Source organism: Rhipicephalus microplus, unplaced genomic scaffold (genome assembly GCF_043290135.1).
Source record: "Rhipicephalus microplus isolate Deutch F79 unplaced genomic scaffold, USDA_Rmic scaffold_83, whole genome shotgun sequence".
NCBI classification, from domain to species: domain Eukaryota; kingdom Metazoa; phylum Arthropoda; class Arachnida; order Ixodida; family Ixodidae; genus Rhipicephalus; species Rhipicephalus microplus.
This window is the reverse complement of record NW_027464655.1, coordinates 1-19,930: the sequence shown is the minus strand read 5'-3', so window position 1 is coordinate 19,930 and position 19,930 is coordinate 1. Positions and strand designations below refer to the sequence as shown.

General features: G+C 41.5%; 2 protein-coding genes across 3 annotated transcripts; one reads left to right on the top strand and one right to left on the bottom strand.

Annotated features, from left to right (window-relative positions):
• Positions 1–218: 218 nt before the first annotated feature.
• On the bottom strand, positions 219–3,057 carry LOC119159549 (immediate early response 3-interacting protein 1). Of its 2 annotated transcripts, XR_012889403.1 has the most exons (4): positions 2,857–3,057; positions 2,662–2,757; positions 2,160–2,286; positions 219–518 (listed from the first exon to the last, which is right to left on the bottom strand). XR_012889403.1 is itself a non-coding variant. In XM_037412351.2 (3 exons), exons 1-3 carry the CDS (start codon positions 2,945–2,947, stop codon positions 2,231–2,233), a joined length of 243 nt encoding a protein of 80 aa, XP_037268248.1. In that variant the 5' UTR covers positions 2,948–3,057; the 3' UTR covers positions 219–2,230. The 2 variants fall into 2 exon arrangements, 1 of the variants encoding a protein (XP_037268248.1); XM_037412351.2 differs by having other exon boundaries at positions 219–2,286.
• A 185-nt stretch (positions 3,058–3,242) lies between these two features.
• LOC142790217 (CDK-activating kinase assembly factor MAT1-like) lies at positions 3,243–19,257 on the top strand. The gene is made up of 5 exons (XM_075885195.1): positions 3,243–3,357; positions 7,797–7,964; positions 9,330–9,403; positions 12,517–12,687; positions 19,120–19,257. Exons 2-5 carry the CDS (start codon positions 7,799–7,801, stop codon positions 19,201–19,203), a joined length of 495 nt encoding a protein of 164 aa, XP_075741310.1. The 5' UTR covers positions 3,243–3,357; positions 7,797–7,798; the 3' UTR covers positions 19,204–19,257.
• Positions 19,258–19,930: the final 673 nt, after the last annotated feature.

The following is a 19,930-nucleotide window of genomic DNA, read 5'->3' as shown; positions in this document are numbered from 1 at the left end:
GACTGAAGTGTGCATTTTATGTTTATTTTAGTCACTAACAGGTGGCAAAAACGTAATAGTTTAACCAAGCAGCTCGCTTGACCATATAAAACAGCAAGTTCTTAAAATTTACCAGGCATGCTAGGCAAGCAAACAAGTTGAACGTTCGCGTTCGAATGCCACAGAACTGAACCAGTGATTGTGTTTCTACATGTCCGAGTAGAAGAAATACAACAGGGTACACTTTATTCATTTTTTATAGCTTCTAATAGACATATGTTTTTTTGCCAACTTTAAGACTCTGCTGACCATACCTGTTAGAAAAAGAAAAAAATATTAACTGCATGCCTGATGGTGCCATCAAACTGCAGTCTCTTGGCACTAGAGCCCAACGCTCCAGCCATCAGGTTAAAATTCCATGCATGCTTCTCAGATCAACCCTAAATAGTCTTTTGTGGGCATAGGTGCATGCTTCACATTGTTCAGCATCATCGAGGAGATATGAAGGCACCAGTTTTTATTAGGTCACATATGCAGCTCTGAAATGGGCAGAAAAATCCAACTTTATTGTTGTACATCTCTCTGCATGTACTTCACCTAACCACTATTCTTTGGCGTACATCAAACACTCGTTTCATTTCAGTGATTTTACTACATCTCCTCATTATATGCAGTTGCTAGAAATGCTGTTTTGGCATAGCGTACCAACGATTGAATTCATAAAGTACACTGTACAAAATTATCATCCATGCAGGTTGACAATGAAGGCATCTGTACAACATATTGCATTAGGTCAAATAGCATTTAAATAAATGCTTCACGAGAGCTTTACCCTCCTGAAGAGGTTCTGTGTAAATCTACAATACACATGAAGATCCGAACATGTGCACTTCATCTCAAAACTTTTCCTCATCATAGTGAAAGAGACCACGAGCACTCTAACTCACTAAATTCAATACAAGAATAAAGAAATGGTCATGAATATGAAAGGATTTGAAGTAGAACAGAAAATGACGGTGACAAGAAGTTAAGCTATGGATTGCCCCTTTTCGTGTTCAGAAATTAGAAAATCAAGTTCAACAGTGGGAATGGGCATCTCTAGCGACAATTGCCTGCTAAAATTGAGGGCTTTGCACATTGCACTTTTGTCTTTCTCTTTAGTGCCACCCACAGAAACAGCTCAAAGGTTTCTAAAACACTGACATGGTTAATTGGGTATGAAGCAGTTGCATTGTGGTCTGTTAGAGAAAGGTAGGATACCCAAAGACGAGTCATAGTATCTGCATCTGCACTAGTCTCTGAAAAGGAGACACGAAAAAGGCCCTCATTCGACAACTGGCACTGGGAACCTAAGTAGGAAGGTGTGAGAATCGGCCTGACACCTACTGCCGTCACACGACAATTGCCTCATGTTAAACAAGTGTTTCATACTCATGCGTATCTCTAGAGGTTAACTACTCAAAATGCATATTAGTTAATTTGGTTTCAAGTTATATCCTCACCTACTGATCAATGCTTGTCCATTCACGAATAACAATGGGTTGTACCATCAGACAGAAGAATTACAAACTAAGCAGTCATCACATCACTTTTGTTGGCTCATCTGTTGTCCACCAGTAGACTTCAGAAAAGCTGGAAGCAATGTGTTCCTCGATTGTTTAAAAAAAAAGTGCAGCATGTGCTACAACACCCACTAAAGATTGCCACTGTCCTATTTGAGAAGATTTACCAATAAATGGCCATGGGCCGAGGCTTTAGTTATATGACAATATTCATTTACAATAATAGGGAAAACTTCAGAAATTGCATGAGGTTGCGAGGAAAGTGTGGAAACAATATGCAGAGGCACCTGCCAGCATGCCATCCCTTTTAGCTACCACAAATATGCAGCTATTTCGAGTTTCTTCTGAACTGCAGGTTACTGCAACAATGTTCCAATACAGTGGTGTAGCCAGGAGAGTGGTTTGGGAGGTTGAAGCACCACCCACCTTATTTTTACTTTTTGCACATGTATGCGCACACACACCAACACATACACAAAGAACCGAACTTTTATGTAACACAAGAACGAAAAAAATTGCGTTTCAATGCAAAACGTCAGTTGGGACCTACCCCCAGGCTTTTACCAGAAAGGAAATCGGCCCCATTAGATACAAAATATAGCCAGAAATTTTATTCACCTGACAAGCACACATGTACAGCGAATTGCATTTGTACGAAAGGAAGGCGCAGCGCCCATCGAAGCCATTATTCACCCAAAGAGTAGCTTGAAAATGATGATCAAGGCATTGATGAAGATTAGAGGTACTGAAAAAGAAAATGTGTTCCATATTACGCACAGCCTATGAGGTTTAAGAACAGTCGCTACAACACAATAAGCGTGTAAAGTTTCATTATAAAACACTAGCTCAAAACAACTGCAAAACAAACGAAAGTCATTCCAACAGCGCTGAAATAGCACACCGAGAACCAGAGAAAACATTGAGCAAATTCAGCCAACGCCTAACCTTACATGAACGTTGCTTACGTCTTCCTACTAGGGATTATGTCCTTGTGGTCATTTCACGGCTGCTAGGTAATGTTCTCTATATCGCAGCGTCAATCGAAGTTACCTTGCACAGGGATCAAAATGTGGTTTTTACAAGCACAATATGAGATCATCAAAACGGTGAAGCAACTTACTCCTCATAACCGTCCGCACAGAATGAATCAGGTTAATTATCTGCGACTTAGCACCAGGCTCGAACCCATGTGCGGCTTGCTCTCTGCCCCAGTTTACTGAAAGAAAAAAAGGAAATTAGCTTCCAGAAGACTGTCTTACATTGCACAAATGTTTCACATCACACTGCTGATCAACGATACAACAAATTTTCTTACTCTTCTCCAGAAATCGTTTCTCGTGCAGCACGGCGATGGCATTGATACATAGTAGCGCAGCTTCAAACAAGTTGTACAGGGTGATCGCCATGAGGAAGCCCGGCTGGAAGGCAGAAAACAACCTCAATTTGACAGAATTTTGCTCAAGCGTCCATGCATGGCACAAGCAGCGACACGCGAAAGTCTGAAGAAGCGCATGTAACGACACATAGCATCGGCGATGTGAAGTATCCTATTGAATTTATAATAAAACAAGCACCCAATACTTTCGCGGTTGCATATAAAGCATAAAAAAAGCACAAATACTTATTACGTGCAATTCTTCGTTTACATCTTTAGCCGCTGCGGTTTTGTTCTTTATACTACTTTCATTGCTCTTTCCCGAAATTGGAACTAACGATATAAACATCGCGTATGTCATGTCTGACCGTGTTTCGCGCAATTTCCGTGGTACTGTGGGTCATTATTCGTCATTCAGTGTATAAAGCGCTGCGTAAACAGGTAAAAGTATCTTGTTTTTGCCTTCAACCGATTGGTGGTGTTTGGCAGTAACCATCTTTAGTATATTCGAATGTATGTGACCGCGCTGCTTGTGAAAACTGAGAGTTTTCGAACTTCAATCGCTGACGAACACATGTACGCCATGCAGAATGATGATACAGAGTAACGCAGTAAACGATTGTGTTCCCGCTTGTTGCGAGTGGAGTAATATTGAGTGATGGGGATGAGCAACTAGTTCGCAAGAAGATCACCGAACTATCTCTGTGTAAATTGAGTCAAACGCTAAGTTCAGGTTGGTTTCGCTCCGGTTATCACTCGGTTGTGTTTTCGCGCGTCTTGACATTGTTTACGTTTTCTTGCAATGACAGAAATGAGAGATCGAATGTTCCAAAACAAAATTGTGGTCAGCCTTATATTAAGACTTACGAAACTAACGCTGCCTGATGAAAAGCGCACTCGGGCTTGCCGAAACGCCCGCACACACCATCGTGCATTCACTTCCGTCATCGATGTGCTCAAAACACCACACATCCCAAACTTGAGCTTGAGAACACCATCCGCACATGAAGTTTAAAGCTACGTTTGCTGTACATGTGTAAAAAAAATGTGCACAGGAAGAAAGAAAACTGCTGATTCGTCGTTTTTAAGAACGTGCTTACTAGAACGCAAAAAATATTTAGCCCGCTAAAAGTTCACCGGCAGTTTATTACACAAAAGACGTGAGACTCTGCCCAGGCGGCGCTGCGAAAAACGCCGCCACCAGCGCTCCCATCGACGCGCCGGCCATAAATGGGTTGTGCAAAGCGAGCCGTCCGCAAGCAAACGTGCGTAGGCCCTCCTCTTTCGTTAGTCTTGAGGTGCGGTTTTCTGTAAATCATGGACCTGGCAAGCTTTTTTCTTCAATCCAACCTCGTTTCAGAAATGTAGAGAGTTCATCAAAAGGAACTGTGGGTGCAATGCGAAATATGTTTCAGTTATTTCGGTGTACTGCAACTGGCACATTAAGTGCAAGCAAGCATCGCATGACAAAGAGTTCGAGGCAAGCACTCTGATGCTCGTTCTGTAATGCCTAAATGCATTAAACTTGGGCATACACATGATGCCAAAGCGATGAAGTGCAAACACGAGCAATCTGTCTTACGATCAATGTTACGAAGCTTGCTTTATCCGGCACGAATAGCCCTAATGATTTTTGCCTTTTCAACTGCATTCTCCATTGATTTCTAGCTTCCTGTGTGTTGACCTGTTTTATTACGCATGCATTCTTACAAGACTCTGGTACTCTTCCCGTCAGGGGACACCTGGTAAACAGGGTGCCTAGTTTTTCTAACACAATCTGTCCTCCATCTTTCAGCAGATCTGATGTTACCTGATCCTCACCAGCAGCTTTGCCTCCTTGTATGCTCTCCAAAGGTCACCATCATCATGCTCTCCATCATCTTAATACATAAGAAAGGAGATGACAAGAACTTGAAGAATTACAGGCCGATCAGCTTGCTCTCTGTAGTATACAAGCTATTTACAAGGGTAATTGCTAACAGAGTAAAGAAAACATTAGAATTCAATCAACCAAAGGAACAAGCAGAATTTTGAACAGGCTACTCAACAATTGACCGCATTCATATTATCAATCAGGTAATAGAGAAATGCTCAGAGTATAACTAACCACTATAAATAGCCTTCATAGATTACGAGAAGGCGTTTGATTCAGTAGAAATATCAGCCGTCATGCAGTCAGACACTGCGGAATCAGGGCGTAGATGAAGTATATATAAACATTCTGGAAGAAATCTAGAGGGGATCAATTGCTACCATAGTGCTTCATAAAAAAAGCAACAGAATACCAATCAAGAAGGGTGTAAGGCAGGGGGACACAATCTCCCCAATGCTATTTACCGCGTGCTTACAGGAGGTTTTCAGAAGCCTAGAATGGGAACAGTTAGGGATAAGAGTTAATGGAGAATACCTTAGTAACCTGCGCTTCGCCGATGACATTGCATTGCTGAGTAACACAGGGGACGAATCGCAACTCATGATTACGGAGTTAGACAAGGAGAGCAGAAAGGTGGGTCTTAAGATTAATCTACAGAAAACGAAAGTAATGTACAACAACCCCGGAAAGGAGCAGTGCTTCGAGATAGGTAATAGTGCACTTGAAGTTGTAAAGGACTATGTCTACTTAGGGCAGGTAATAACCGCAGAGCCAAACCACGAGATCGAAGTTACTAGAAGAATAAGAATGGGGTGGAGCACATTCGGCAAGCACTCTCGAATTATGACAGGTAGATTGCCACTATCCCTCAAGAGGAAGGTATATAACAACTGTATCTTGCGGGTACTTAGCTACGGAGCAGAAACCTGGAGACTTACAAAGAGGGTTCAGCTTAAATTGAGGACGACGCAGCGAGCAATGGAAAGAAAAATGGTAGGCGTAACCTTAAGAGACAAGAAGAAAGCAGAGTGGATTAGGGGACAAACGGGGGTTAAGGATATCATAGTTGAAATAAAGAAGAGGAAATGGACATGGGCCGGGCATGTAGCATGTAGACAGGATAACCGCTGGTCATTAAGGTTAACTAACTGGATTCCCAGAGAAGGGAAGCGGGTTAGGGGGAGACAGAACGTTAGGTGGGCAGATGAGATTAAGAAGTTTGTGGGTATAAATTGGCAGCAGCAAGCACATGACCGGGTTAACTGGCGGAACATGGGAGAGGCCTTTGTCCTGCAGTGGATGTAGTCAGGCTGCTGCTGCTGATGATGATGATGATTACGCATGCTAGAATGTTCTGTTGACGGTTGTCATCCGTTTGTATATACTGCAAATGGGGATACATGCGTGTCCACTTTCTTGGTGTACAACAAAAGGCGAAACCGAGGCCTATAGGATAGCTCCGGCAATCACGGAGACCCAACGGCAAGAAAAAAGTGATTGTGGTGTCACGGTCATTTGGCGATTTACCTTTGTGACGTACGTGTTTGCATTTCCTGGTTAAAGCCAGAACTCAGAGCCTTCAAAACCCTCAGATGCAATGCTGTGCAACTTCAAAATGTCGGTGGCCACGGCGTGTGCGATGTTTATCGCGCGCTTCACCTGTCTACAGCTGCACGGCGCGCACTGCAGTCAGAAGCTCTGTTAAGCTTGATAATCAAAGTTACCACGGTTCTCCATCAAAGCTACTCAAAACAATAACAGGGGACCTACATTATCACACTTTTTCATGCGAACGGCTGTAAAGAACGGAGTAATTCGCTCACGTAACACGTTCGCAACAACCTGTATCTAGCGCGCTCGCCGTTCTGCTTTGCAAAAGCTGCGGAAATCAGTAAAACTGAAGTCCTTTATGTCCATAGCAATTCACAATGCATTAGTAGCATCGACTGGGTTCTTTTTTCGTAGAGCGCGGAGCTGTTGCGTCTGCTGTTGTTTTCGGCATCATTCAGGCAAGTGAACCAGCAAGCACTTCAGGGCGGTTCGTTGACGCAGCCCACTAGCGGAGAGAAATTCGTAGCTCTTTTTCTAAGTCTTGAATATGCAAAAACACCTAATATTTAGCTCAATCGTTGTTTCGTACGCTGTAGTTGCAGCTGGTTGCGCAGCAAACTGTGCGAGGGAGTCAGGCTTTGGTTTACCCAAAACTGCGTCGACAGGTGGCGCTGCATGTCCACAAGATTCTATAGTCTGACGTCCATATGCCACGGTGAATGTTCGCTGACATTATGGTTACTTCACTGCGTTACAGCTTTTCTTCTGCGGGTGCCACGGTGGCATATAGTGGTCATGGTGCTCAATTACTGCCCCGAAGGTCGCGGGATTTAATCTCGGCCGTGACGCGCACCTCGATGGAGGGGAAACGCTAGAGGCCCGTTTACTTCGATTTTACAGGATTTTGGTGCGAGTAATCTTGCCCCAAGGCGTCCATCATAATCATAGCATGGTTTTGGTATGTTAACCCAGACAATTTTCAAGGCGACAACCTTAGACACCTCAATCAAATGGGCAATTTCACTGTCTTTTGCCGTCGGGGACGAATGATGCAAAAAACGTCACATAGTTACGTTATAATCACCGTCACGTCACAGGTCGCAAAATATTACCTACCCTTTTGAGTATCATGGCAGCATTGAAATTTTTGTGCTCTTGTTATCAGCGTTAATCTGGTAAAAGCTTGTGAGGCTTTTTCCTCTTGTTTTTACTCCAATGAAACTGCCCATTCATGTGCAACCTATGAAAAAAATACCTCAGCAGGACCTTTGGTGACATGCATTGTGCGAAAAGGGGAAGTGTGCTTTAATTGATTGTCTTAATTGCCACATGCCATGTTAGAAAGTTTAAACTAAAACATTGTATGCATATCAGTTTTATATGGCTTACTGTGTACATCTTTTCTCTTGACACTACAATGTATCATTGATTCTGTTTTGAACTGTTTCACTTGCAGCTATGGATGATCTGGCATGTCCACGATGCCGGACAACAAAGTATCGCAACCCTTCACTGCGACTTCTGGTCAATGTCTGTGGCCATGCCCTCTGTGAGAACTGTGTTGAGCTTCTCTTTGTTAAAGGTTCAGGGGCCTGTCCGCAATGCAACGTGCCTTTGAGAAGAGGTCAGTCTTTTTACATTTAGCAAGTTATCCTATTACACATCCTGGTTATCCTAGAAAGCGAAAAATCGCCTATATTTATATCTACAAATTTTTTATTGTTTCCAGGTTTAGCTGTTCTTGCGATTACGTAACCATAAGATAGGCTGCAATTGCAAAGATTTGAAATTGGTATAATATGTGGCATAATATATGGCATAATATATGGTACTGGTATAATATAGGGCAGTACACTTGTCTAATGTATGGGTTCTAAGGGGTACGTCGTCGTAATCTTGTTGAAAGCCTTCTCTCTCGCTGTCTTGCGGTGATGACTATGACTATACGTGGCAATAAGATGACTTGTTTTCAACACACTGATTGTTCTTGAGTGAAACAGAGGCTGCAGCCATTGCAATCACTGCTGTGATGTAAGCATCAAAGTCGGGCTTACCTTTTTGGTCATCAGTGGTGACCACACAGGCCATTTGTTTGGCACATAAATTCATGGTCATTAGTATTGCGACAAAGGTGCACTTGCAGTACATGTGGGTGTTACCATCTAATCAATTGAGTTGTTTCAACTGGCCTCATAAATCCCACTTAGAAGGGCCGTGCAACACTCTTTGAGCATGGTAAAAAAATGCTGCAGAGTGGTAGTCAAGGCTGCCGAGAACACATGTGCCAAATATTATAGTATAGTACATGGCCTGGAATGTGCAGTAAACTCTCCAAGTCGTTAAAGATTGCTTTGTCTTCTCTTGACGAATGACGCTACAGGCTCTAAAATTACTGCATCGCAGGCCAAGTATCAGCCATTGGCTTATTTGAGCATGACGTGCTTGGTCGATGCCAGGGCTGCTACAGGAGGCCGCGACTTGTCCACACGTTCACGCGCGATTGATCTGAAAAACCCAGCATGCAAAGAGAAAAAAAAACTATCCAAAAGTGTTGAAGGTGATGAGGTACATGTGTCGTTTCTTCTCCCGTTCAATACTTCCCTGCTTAGCTTCCAGCGCTTTCGTCGGGACAAGAGAAGAGAGAATTCAATGGCTGCGTGTGACTAATTTTTGTAACTGCGCTCGTACTGGACAGATTCTGAAAGTTTTTGTGGCGGTGAATTCGTGAGGCAGTAAGCTCCTGTAGAAAAGCCATTCTGTGGCTACTTGGAAAAGCGTTGCAGGGCCCCTTTAAATCAAACTTCTCTTTGGATGTCAGTGGTACTGGTTACAGCTTCCATGTAACAATGTTAACAACAATAAATTTTTGCTATAATTCTGTTCAACGACAGCTTAAAGTGTGTATAACCCATCATTCGAGCACTGCCACATAAAGCTCATGCTGTGTTTGTCTGCAGCCAACGTGTATAACTACTTACACAACTTGCAGGCAATTTTCGGCTGCAAATTTTTGAAGATTCTAAGGTGGAGAAGGAGGTGGACATACGACGGAAGATACTCAAGGTATGTGTTCATCTTTCTTCTCTTGATATTGTTTTCTTAGATGGCAAAGTACAGATTGCTTACTGTGGTTGGATTTGATATCTTTCTCTTCACAACATTAAACCTAAGACTTGATCATTCTCATGGATAAATAAAAGAGTGAATTTTCATAGGTTGAAAGACGTGACATGAAAGATATAAGCTTGGAGTTCTAAGGCTTTTTATTTTGCATGTAGCCACTTCATAAACCATCAAAAGCTTTCTTGTGTCATAAAAACAGAGTTTTTAATGGGATCTAACAGGCAATCATGGCAAGAAAAGTATAGGGATCGTTATTAGAAGTAATTGTAATGTATATCTGAAGAAAGAAAAGTGGACGAAAAGATCACTTGTCGTGGGCAGGGACTGAACCTGCGACCTTCGAATAACGCATCCAATGCTCTACCAACTGAGCTACCATGGCGGCTATCCCCCGTCCACTTTATGGGGTATATATGTGCATTAAACATGGGAGTGTAAGTCAGCATTACTTGTAGCCATGACAGTGAGTGTGGATTACTCGTTATCTGCCTGTTTGGCATCAGGTAGCACGTGAACTTATTATGAGCTGGCATATGACCAATGATCTCTTGTATACGACCTGAAGGCATCAAGTCTGCTAGAACGAGAGCCTCGCTACGAATGAAAGAAAGAAGTGTTTGCGTAATGGCTGGCTTTCTTTGTTAGACACAATTTTTAATGAGATCTAACAAGCAATCATGTCAAGGAAAGTATAGGGGATGTTATTAGAACTAATTGTAATGTATACCTGAAGAAAGAAAAGTGGGCAAAAAGACAAAGTGCCACTTGGCTAACTGAAAAGAGCACCAGTTCACTACATACTACAGGTAGCATCAACCATGTGCTGCTAAGGCAGGACGGAACCTTATCTCCTTGGGTTTCAGCCACATGTGATGGCATTCTTGCTAAACTGACTCCTTACATTTTGAACGCTACACTCCAACATTTCTGCGCAGAATTAGAAAAAGAAAGACCTGGATGGAATGGGAGAAAGGAAAAAGAAACCGGGTTGTCCCGACTTGGCAACATGATGTAAGCTTGAAATGACAATGAGCTGTTCACGCGCTCATGTAGTGGACTTGGAACCCATTCACATGGGTGAACGGGTGCTCACTGACATTTTAGTTTGTTCTAGCTGAGGAAGCTTTTTGTTTTAGCTTGAATCACAGCTACCACATTCCGATAATGGCCAATGCAAAAACATTGCATTTTTTTTCTTCTGTGTGCAAGACTCTGTGTTAATTTTTATCAATGTGCCATCACATAACTTTTTGCATTTCACCCCCACTGAAGTTCCAACCCGAGAAGCTGCAGCCCAGACCTTGCAACTGGGATTCATTCTGTAAACTCACATTTAGCGGTAAACTTCATTATCTTTGTGTTACCTTATTTTGATTATCTTTGTCAGTTGGCTCGAAAATTATAAAGACACATCGCACTTCTTGGCTTGGATGAAGTAAAACTATACGGAGAGCCAAGCTGCTGCACAGTGCCCACAGTCCCCATGCTGCTCGGTCATTTATTTCACTGTTGGTACCAGGTGCCTTGATTATCGGTGTACATGCAAGATGAAAGCAAAAGTGGAAGTCTGGTCACTTGGTATGTTTTACATATCTGAGATAAATGGCAGCCTCTGAAAGAAAGGTACAGTCGTGGCATTCTACTCTGCAACTCTTTCCTGACCGTTACAAAGAGGACATTGTACCAAGCTTATAAGCTTTTTATGACCGTGAGAAAAATAGTGTACCAAGCTTGTCAGAATTTTTTTATTTACTTATTTATTTTCAGCTCAGCTTGAAGAGCTGTTCTTTCTGAACAAAATGGCACACTAGTTTCAATTCTACAAGGCTGATTTAAAAAATTGGGTATAAATTTTGGGGAAGGCATCACTCTATGGCAATAAAAAACAATGAGAGACTTATTGCACAACATGGACGTGTGTCTATCGTGTGTCAGAAAGCATGACTATACAGACCGGTCATCAAAACACTGCACACCACGCTTTCATTCACATATGGTGAGGAGGCAGTCATGTTGTATTTGGGATTTTGAAAGGTGCCAATGTAAGAGAAGGTGAGACCCAAATGGCACAACATAGATGCATGTGTCCATCTGGTGTAAGGAATTACCACTACAGTTTAACCCTTATATAAGAGACATGCACTTGGGAGCGATTTTCGTCTTTTACATGAGGTGTCTTTATAAGCAGGTTACCCCATATGCATTCTCTTATCGACCTCTACTTCAAAGCAGGCACACTGGTGTCCCTTATTATCAGTGTCTTAAAGGGATTCGATTGTACTATATGCGATAGGACAAGTATAGTCAGCATAAGTTCACTGTGTGACAAATGTTTCTTCTTGATGACTGTAGTGATTATTGGTTACATTGGTACAATATTTCATAAATGTACTCATTAGCAATCGTAAAGAGGGCTTATGTCTCATTAATAAGAACTGTTGAAGCACGGGCAAATTGGTCAGCCATGAAGTTAGCTAGTATTAGCTTGACACATTAGCGCCTACCTTTCTCTTTAATAAGTCTGTGTCATGTCTATTTTTATATGTGCCGCACTAATACAAGCTAAATCATGTTAATGCTGCAATATAGTGTGCTAGGTTTCAGTCATGTGTACTGTGAAAGTGAGGACAAACCCATGCTGACTAACTAGCTATGAAACCACATTCCTTCATTAATTTATGTGGCTGTCAGTGTTCTCGTAGGCTAGACGTCCATGTAATCTGAACTGGGAGAGTAAGTTGTATAAGTAAACTTTGTTTGCTACTTTCATTTATTTTGAAGAGCTTTTCATAATTTAATCAACAGCACCCTACTCTACAGCACTAACTGTGCTAAAAACAAAGGTATGGTCTAAGTATAATAATATGATAGAATTTTAGTGTTTACTTGTGAGGACTTGTGTTGCATTTTGGTAAATTTCGTCGTTGAATACATTTTCTCTTTGTGTTTAGTTTGACTTTTGAACTCTGTTGTCATGAAGTAAAAGGCAAAAATGGTGTTCTCTAACACTTTTGATGTCAATAATATGTGATGCTCTTAATTTGGTTTTTCAGGACTACAACAAGCGTGAGGAGGACTTCGAGACACTGCGGGCTTACAACGACTACCTTGAGGAAGTTGAAACCATAATTTACAACCTTGCCAATGAAATCGATGTCGAGGCCACACGACGGAAAGTTGAGCAATACAAAAGGGAAAATAAGGCTCAAATACAGAAAGGAAAGGTAATCAGTCATGGCTTGCGTGCCCTCAAGCTCAGAGAGCATATCTGTCAGGCATTGTTTGCATGGGTGTGTTTTGTTGACTGGTTTCCTTTGCTAAGAATGCTTTTTAGTGAGCTCAAGCTTCTGCAGGAACTATGTCATGCTTGCTCAGCAAACACCTGATCATTCAGTGCATCACACATTTATAATACAAACCAGGCTATAGATAGCAAAACAAAACATGATATAAACTATGGCCCCATCTTGTATACTTGTTACTGGCAGGACAGCTTTGGAAGTCTTGGAACTATGGACTGTTCTTGGTTATATGACAACCATAAGTGTTGCTTTATTTACTATTAGCCTTGTGGCATAGCGTGGCCCCATCGTGTGTTTTTATTGTTCTCCTGTCAACCTATTTCAGCTCCGAGCTGCATGCTTTTTACATTTCTGGGAAAATGAGAGGAGGCTAATGACTGTTCATTATAGCATATAATAAAACAGCGATCAAGTTCACAAAGGCACGTGGGAATCTGGCTGCACATTGTCAGTTTGAAGTGTCTAAGGGAAACCTTCTCTGGTGGATTATGCAAAAGAATGGAATCAAGACATGTAGAAATCAAGAATGTTGTGGTGTTTGCACTAGAGCTGTATTCGTGATAACTATGGGTGACCTTCAAGTGAAATGAAATCCAGATTAAAGGTGTTCCGTTAACATATGCCTTTAGGCTTAAGACCTATGAGCGCACATTGCAAATGCTTTCTAATAGATTGCAAAGTTTCAGAAAGATACAGTTCGAGCCCTGTCTCATGCTTGGCTTGAGCCCTGCTTGAGAGCTATGTTTCAGCTTGACCTACATACTGGTTTTTGCAGTGGTATACAGTAGACTACCTTAAAGGCGAACTGCAAGGGACCACGATCATTTGTTCGTCTTATCAGGAGTTGGTCTTATCAGAAGTGCCCCCGAAAACCAAATGCTAACATGCCAAGTACACCTAAATATGTTGCTTGAAAACACTGAATGAAGTATATCGTTACAATGTGAAGGAAAGGTGTAAGAAAAAGCATTCATTTGGCTCAGCTTGATAAAAGCAATGCTGTCAACTAGAGTATTCTAACGAGTACTCGATTTCACAACTTCATAATAAATATGCTCAGGAATAAATTGTACCACATTTTAACAATAAAACTGTAGCACAACCCTGTTTTGTAGACTTGAAAAAGATATAAAGGGAAGACGAGCACAATTTTTCTTCAAAGAATGGAAAATTTATCCTTCTGGCTGGTCACCTTTCAAGAGGCTGTTTTACTGGATTTGCTATCACTTTTGGATACGCTTTCATTGCATATCGCGACCTTGACAAACGTAATATACGCCAAGTTGCTTATTAAAGTCTTCAAGGTTTTTTTTTTTTTTTTGAGGTTCGGATATTTCCCAATTTTCAGCTGGCAGTAGCTTTCCCTGAACGACATGCAGCTGAAGATCTCCGTTTACACTACTAACGATGGCAAGCCTCGGCCACACAAGAAAGACACATCGCAGCTATATTTAGTGCGCAAAATAACGTTCCTTTGTTGTGCACTTTCATAATGAAAATGGTGCATCACAGTTTGCGGAATTTCGCTGGGAACAGATATGATGTGCACAGGCCCGATGCAAAACAATGCAAACTGACCCAAACATGGCTCGGTGCCATTGTGTGATGACATTAACAATGCATCTGACTCCTCTGATGGGAGTACTATAATAGTGCCACATATGTGGTTTCGGTTTCATGTGATTATGATGTACAGGTAATACTCATTCCCGTTTTTACTTTCATTTGGCTTTTCTTCACCCCCCCCTTTCCTTGCATTTTCCGCTCTAGCCAAGCTCCTGTGTTCTTCCGTTGTCAACTGAAGAACGCGAGGAGAATACGAAAGGATGAACGCTTTTTGTTGCTTTCTTTGCTTAAAGCCGGCTCTTTGTCCACTTACAGGCTAGCGGTGAGGAAGATACCAGCTTTATGCGCTGACCTTTCTCTTCCAGTTATCTCGCTTTATCAGTCAACATGGCAGTTATCTTTCGATATCCTTTGAGTTTTCGTACCAGGAAGTTCTTTTGTTTTTGCTTTCTTTTGTTTTTGCTTTCTCTTGTTTGCCTGGATGCCCCCTCAAGACTATGATGTTCGTTGTGCAGAATCCCCTCCGTTCGTCGTTGTTGGTCGCTGTGAGAGTTGGTCTTAACAGAAGAGGTCTGTTACGCGGTTCATCTTCAGCAGATTTTTCTTGCATTGAGTCTACGGGAAGCCAAACAAACACTCCCGTGTTGTTCGTCTTAAGTGAAAATTCGTCTTAAAGTACGTCTTAAAAGGAGTTCACTCTATTACTATCTGTTTATTCACATCATGCTTATGCTTTCTTCCCGTAAAAAGTGCATGCAGACGGAAGGGGGGGGGGTGCGCTATTATATGAGCTAAGATTTTCTAGAGAGGAACTAGTAGTGTTGAGACTTGAACCAATTTACAGGTAACACTCCCTATAATGGTCATTGCTGGCATAACCAAAGAATCCCTTGTGATGAAATTTCTAGTTCATTTAGCAGAATGCCTGGCACACATGGGGAGGGTTTGCAGAAGTAGATAAATATTACAGAACTGGACACTGAAAGCAGAAGAGTAGGTCTGAAAATTAATATGCATAAAACTAATGTGTAAAAGTCTTGACAGAACATATCACTTTACGATAGCTGGAGTGATGCTGGAAGTTGTAAATGATAATGTCTACTTAGGACAGGTAGCAACCGCTGAACTGAACCATGAGAGTGAAGCAACTAGAAAAATAAGGATCGGATAGTTCGCATTGGTAAAACATTCTCAAATCATGAATGGTAATCTACCACTAACCCTTAAGAGGAAGGTATAAAACAGCTGCATTTTGCCAGTACTTACCTATAGAGCGGAAACCTGGCGGCTTACAAAAAGGGTTCAGCTTAAATTGAGGACTACGCAGTGAGCGATAGAAAGGAAAATGATCAATGTAACCTTGGAGACAGGAAGAGATCAGGGTGGGTCAGGGTATAAAGTGGGGTCAAGGATATCGTTGTTGAAATCAAGAAGACGAAAGAGACATGGCTTGGGCATGTAGCGTGTAGGAAGGATAATCACGGGTCATTTAGTGTAACTGACTGGATTCCCAGAGAAGGCTAACGCACGAGGGGGAGACAAAGTTAGGTGGGCCGATGAGATTAAAAAGTTTGCAAGTATCAAGTGGAAGAAGAAAGCACAAGACCGGGTCACTTCGTGGTACATGGGAGAGGCCTTTGCCCTGCGTAGTCAGGCTGATAATGATGATCATGACCTTGGAAACCACCCATTTTGGTATCACATATGCACTATCTACACTTTATCAGAATGATATAGCTGAAAACACACTGTGCTGAGAACAGTTATTTGGGATAAGTGGCAAAAAGAAAAGAAATAATAGAGCTCAATCGGACATCCGTATCCTTACATCATAAGTATTACAAAACTCCAGGCTGGTGCGAATAGCAAATTTCAGGTTCGAAGCAAATTTGGAACGAATAATTATTTGGTTGAATAATTTTGAATTTTATTTGAATAGTGTATATCACATTTTATAAAAGAAAATCAGCATATTTGTTATGATCCAATTAACCTCCACAACATTTTTTAAAATTTAAACAAGGCATGTACAAATGTCGTTCTACTTGGTTCAAAAGAAGTGGAAGCAACTTTCAATAGTAGCAGGGTCTGACTTTCGGTAGAATGCGAGTGATAACCACTAAACCATGTTGCATAACAAAATTTAATATACTTGGAACTTGTAAACCGGTATAACAAGCTTTTAATGAAGAAATGATGGATCGATGTGGCAGTAACATGTTCATTTAACCTTGAAGTGGGGATTCGGGACAGTATGGATTTCCCCTACACAAGTGTTTTTATGGTATAGTATTTTTTCACTTCAGGGAAACGACCTTTGCAGTGCGTTTCATGCAGAGAAAAACTTGTTTGTTTCTTCATTTCGAAATTTCCAATAATTTAAATTTTAATACATTAGTATTTGTTCAAATAATTGAAGGATTCGAATATTCGCGTGAGCCTACAAAGTTCACATTGTATGCAGCTTTCCGAGTTGCTGTTGCTACATAACTTGTAGACTGCCTATGGGGCAAAAAACTCTCAATGTGGCACTAACACTGCCAGTGAAGTGCTCGCTTACTTTACAAACTCTGTTGATCCACTTCATGAGTGTAAGCAATTGCAATCAATGCTTACTTAATTTAAAAGTTTGAAACCAGAATGACATAAAAAAAAGTGGGGGATAGGAACTTATTGCAAAGATCAGATGATCAGGTAACATCAGACAGTGCTAGGGGCTTCAGAAGTCAAATGCGTCATGAAATCCTGTACCATGTCGGTGACAGCAAAGCACAGCACTTTGTTGTGAAGTTATGGGTAACATAAGAAGATGCAGGGGTTGCATGGGTGCATTGCACACGACGTGGTGTCGTTTGTTCCGATGCCTCTTCGCGAGGGTGCATGTTTGTTCTGCTTGTGCCATGTTTATAAATACAGTAAATGTAACATTACATGGTGCCTTGTGATATGGCGAATGTGTATTGTTCTCATAAAGGCGCATTTACTCTAGACCAGCACGATACTGACATGACCCCGACGAAAACACGAGGCAGGCGCAAACCATTTGCTGACGAATCGCCCGCCGCCACCTCAAAAGACGGCATTTCATCGTAATGTAATATGATGACAGACCGAAAACACTAGCAAAACGCATCCGCAGACCGGTCATCGGCATGTCTGCAGGGGATCTGCGGCTGAGCGAAAATTTGCCCAATGTCTTTGTTTTCCCACAAAGATTTTCCCACAATATGCCCCCAAGATTTCCCACAAAGCAGGAAATCTTGGGGAAGTTAACAATGCCCTCTCCAAGGCTTCTGCGGCATCTGAATAGGTAGCTTGAGCACCCAACTGAAGTCTTTTCTTCTCTTTCCTATTGCGTCTAACCACCCCATCCCTCGTCATTGTGGTTTCTGGTGACAATGGCACAGCAGTGAGTTTGGCTGAAAATGAGGCGCAGGGGTGCAAGTTTAGTCAGTGTCGCTGCGTGTGCCTCCAATGTGACTACAGTTGGCCAACGAAAAACTGCGAGCACGACAAGGCGTGGGCGGAGTCTTCGCGAGACCACCGGCGGACTGTTTGTGTCTTTGCAGTGTACATAAACATACAACAAGACAAAAGACACTCCCTATGACAGCCCGAAGACCAAAATCGATGTAGAAATGTCATGTCTCTCAAGTGTAAACGTGCCTTTGCTCTTGTCACTCACTTCCATGATAACTGTGAAGGAAGTCATCAAATAAAAGAGTTAATGAGAAAAGGTTTGAATGATAGAAATCAAGAATGCAATTATAATTTGAGTAAATAACATAGGCATACATCGGCACATGGTAAAGCCATTTTCTTATTTTGTACTTATTCACTGTATGATATTGCAATATAGCAATCACTATTCATTATTTGCATATTATAACCCACAGTCATCATCAGTCTATTTTCTCTTGGGAGTACAAAAGACTCAGTTTAAACAAAATCTGAAGGGACCAGGAAAATGTGTAACAGAGTATAATATTCAAGTCTGAAACCAAACATTTTAGGGGCAGTGGTTCCATTTAAGCAGCAATTTTATTTAAGAGATTTTTTTTAATAGGAGTCTTCTGCAGTTATTTCGAATGACAATCTGGATAGCATTTTTAATGTAAGATCGTTACTTGGCTCAAATTGCAACCGCACTGCATACGAATCTCCCGATCTTCCCAGGGGACTCCTGAATTTGGACCAGCCCTTCTGATTAGATGGGCATGGCCATAAATCTCTTAATGAACAGCTCTAACACCACCCAATATGAAAATAGCAAAAAACTGTTCTAAATAATTTTTATGTCTCTGCGGGACCCTATCTTCTGCCCACTTATGTAAAGGGACATGACGCTACTGCATTTATTTGTGGCCTCTGTTCCTGCCTCAAACTAAAGTCTCCCTCTGCACCAGCATCATGTTGCACGTGGTTTTTGCTACTGAGTAGAAGTTTTGTGTGCTGTGTTGCATTATGCCAGCTCTGTATATTGATAAAATATTGTATGAACGTCTTTTGCACAATTTATTATTTTGCTGCTGTTTTCGATGCTCCTGGGTGAAATTGCCCGTTTTTTCATATAGCTCCAAAGCTTTCTTTTTGAGATATGTGCATAAGTCTTTACTGCAGCTTCATGTCACTATCAAACGGATGGCAGCTTTCTCTTTCATGAAACCTTCTTCACGGTTTATTTGCACAAAACTTTTTTACACAACTGCAAGGAGAGCTGTTTTGCAGGTGTATATAAATGTGTGTGCCTGTTAACAAGACCCTGGCTTTATTTTATTTTTTTAACAGTTGAAAGCATCGAAAGATGAAGAGTACTTGGAAGAGCTTTTGGAACAAGAACGACAGGAGACCGAGCTGAGGTATGGCACATGATTTATGCATTGCGATGTTGCCATGTAAGGTGATGCATAGCTGTAAACTTGCTGCTGTTACCGTGAACACAAAAATTTTGTGACAATGAAAGCTTGAGCGAGTTGATAGGGATTCGTACTTCTTATTATGTGCTTTGCAGTGCTTGGACAATAGGCGAATCGATAGACAGGACAAGTGCAAATTCACAAGTGAATTTTATTGAAAAGTGGAAAGATAAAAAAAGTAAATACATGTGGTGCATATCATATCTGTATGCATACCCCCCACAATTGTTCAAGCTGATTCATGTTTATTATGTTTTAAATGTGGATACAAGTTAATTATGCTCATTATGGCTTACTGCGATAGATAACTGGCTAATTCATCCCTCTTCTTTCACTCTTATGTAGAACACTTCGATTATTTCACGTACTGTTTGGTGCCAGTATTATGTAAGGACCATGGTAAGTTCGAAAAAAGGCGCGCAACCACATTTGTTACACTGGACACCGAGTGCAAAACGAGGACACCAGCACACATACTTGTAGAGCTGAAACCATTATGAACTTTATCAGTGCTGCATCAGGTCTATGAAAAATAATTTCTATTTACATGAAGGTTTTGCTCATCACTTTTGACATCTCATCAATGTGTTACAAATGTTGGAGGATACTAGATGTGCCACTGTCTCGCCACCAACCAGCGGCACCAGTCTTGCTCAAGAAGTCACTGTAATCTTAAATTGATG

Bases quoted from the DNA above. Each gene is read 5' to 3' on its own strand.
- LOC119159549 (XM_037412351.2), bottom strand. From the start codon at position 2,947: ATGGCGATCACCCTGTACAACTTGTTTGAAGCTGCGCTACTATGTATC. The intron at 2,758-2,856 runs GTAAGAAAATTT...TTTTTCTTTCAG, and splicing joins GAAACGATTTCTGGAGAAGA to TAAACTGGGGCAGAGAGCAA. The intron at 2,287-2,661 runs GTAAGTTGCTTC...TTTCTTTTTCAG, and splicing joins TGTGCGGACGGTTATGAGGA to TACCTCTAATCTTCATCAAT.
- LOC142790217 (XM_075885195.1), top strand. From the start codon at position 7,799: ATGGATGATCTGGCATGTCCACGATGCCGGACAACAAAGTATCGCAAC. The intron at 7,965-9,329 runs GTCAGTCTTTTT...CACAACTTGCAG, and splicing joins CAACGTGCCTTTGAGAAGAG to GCAATTTTCGGCTGCAAATT. The intron at 12,688-19,119 runs GTAATCAGTCAT...TTTTTTTAACAG, and splicing joins CTCAAATACAGAAAGGAAAG to TTGAAAGCATCGAAAGATGA.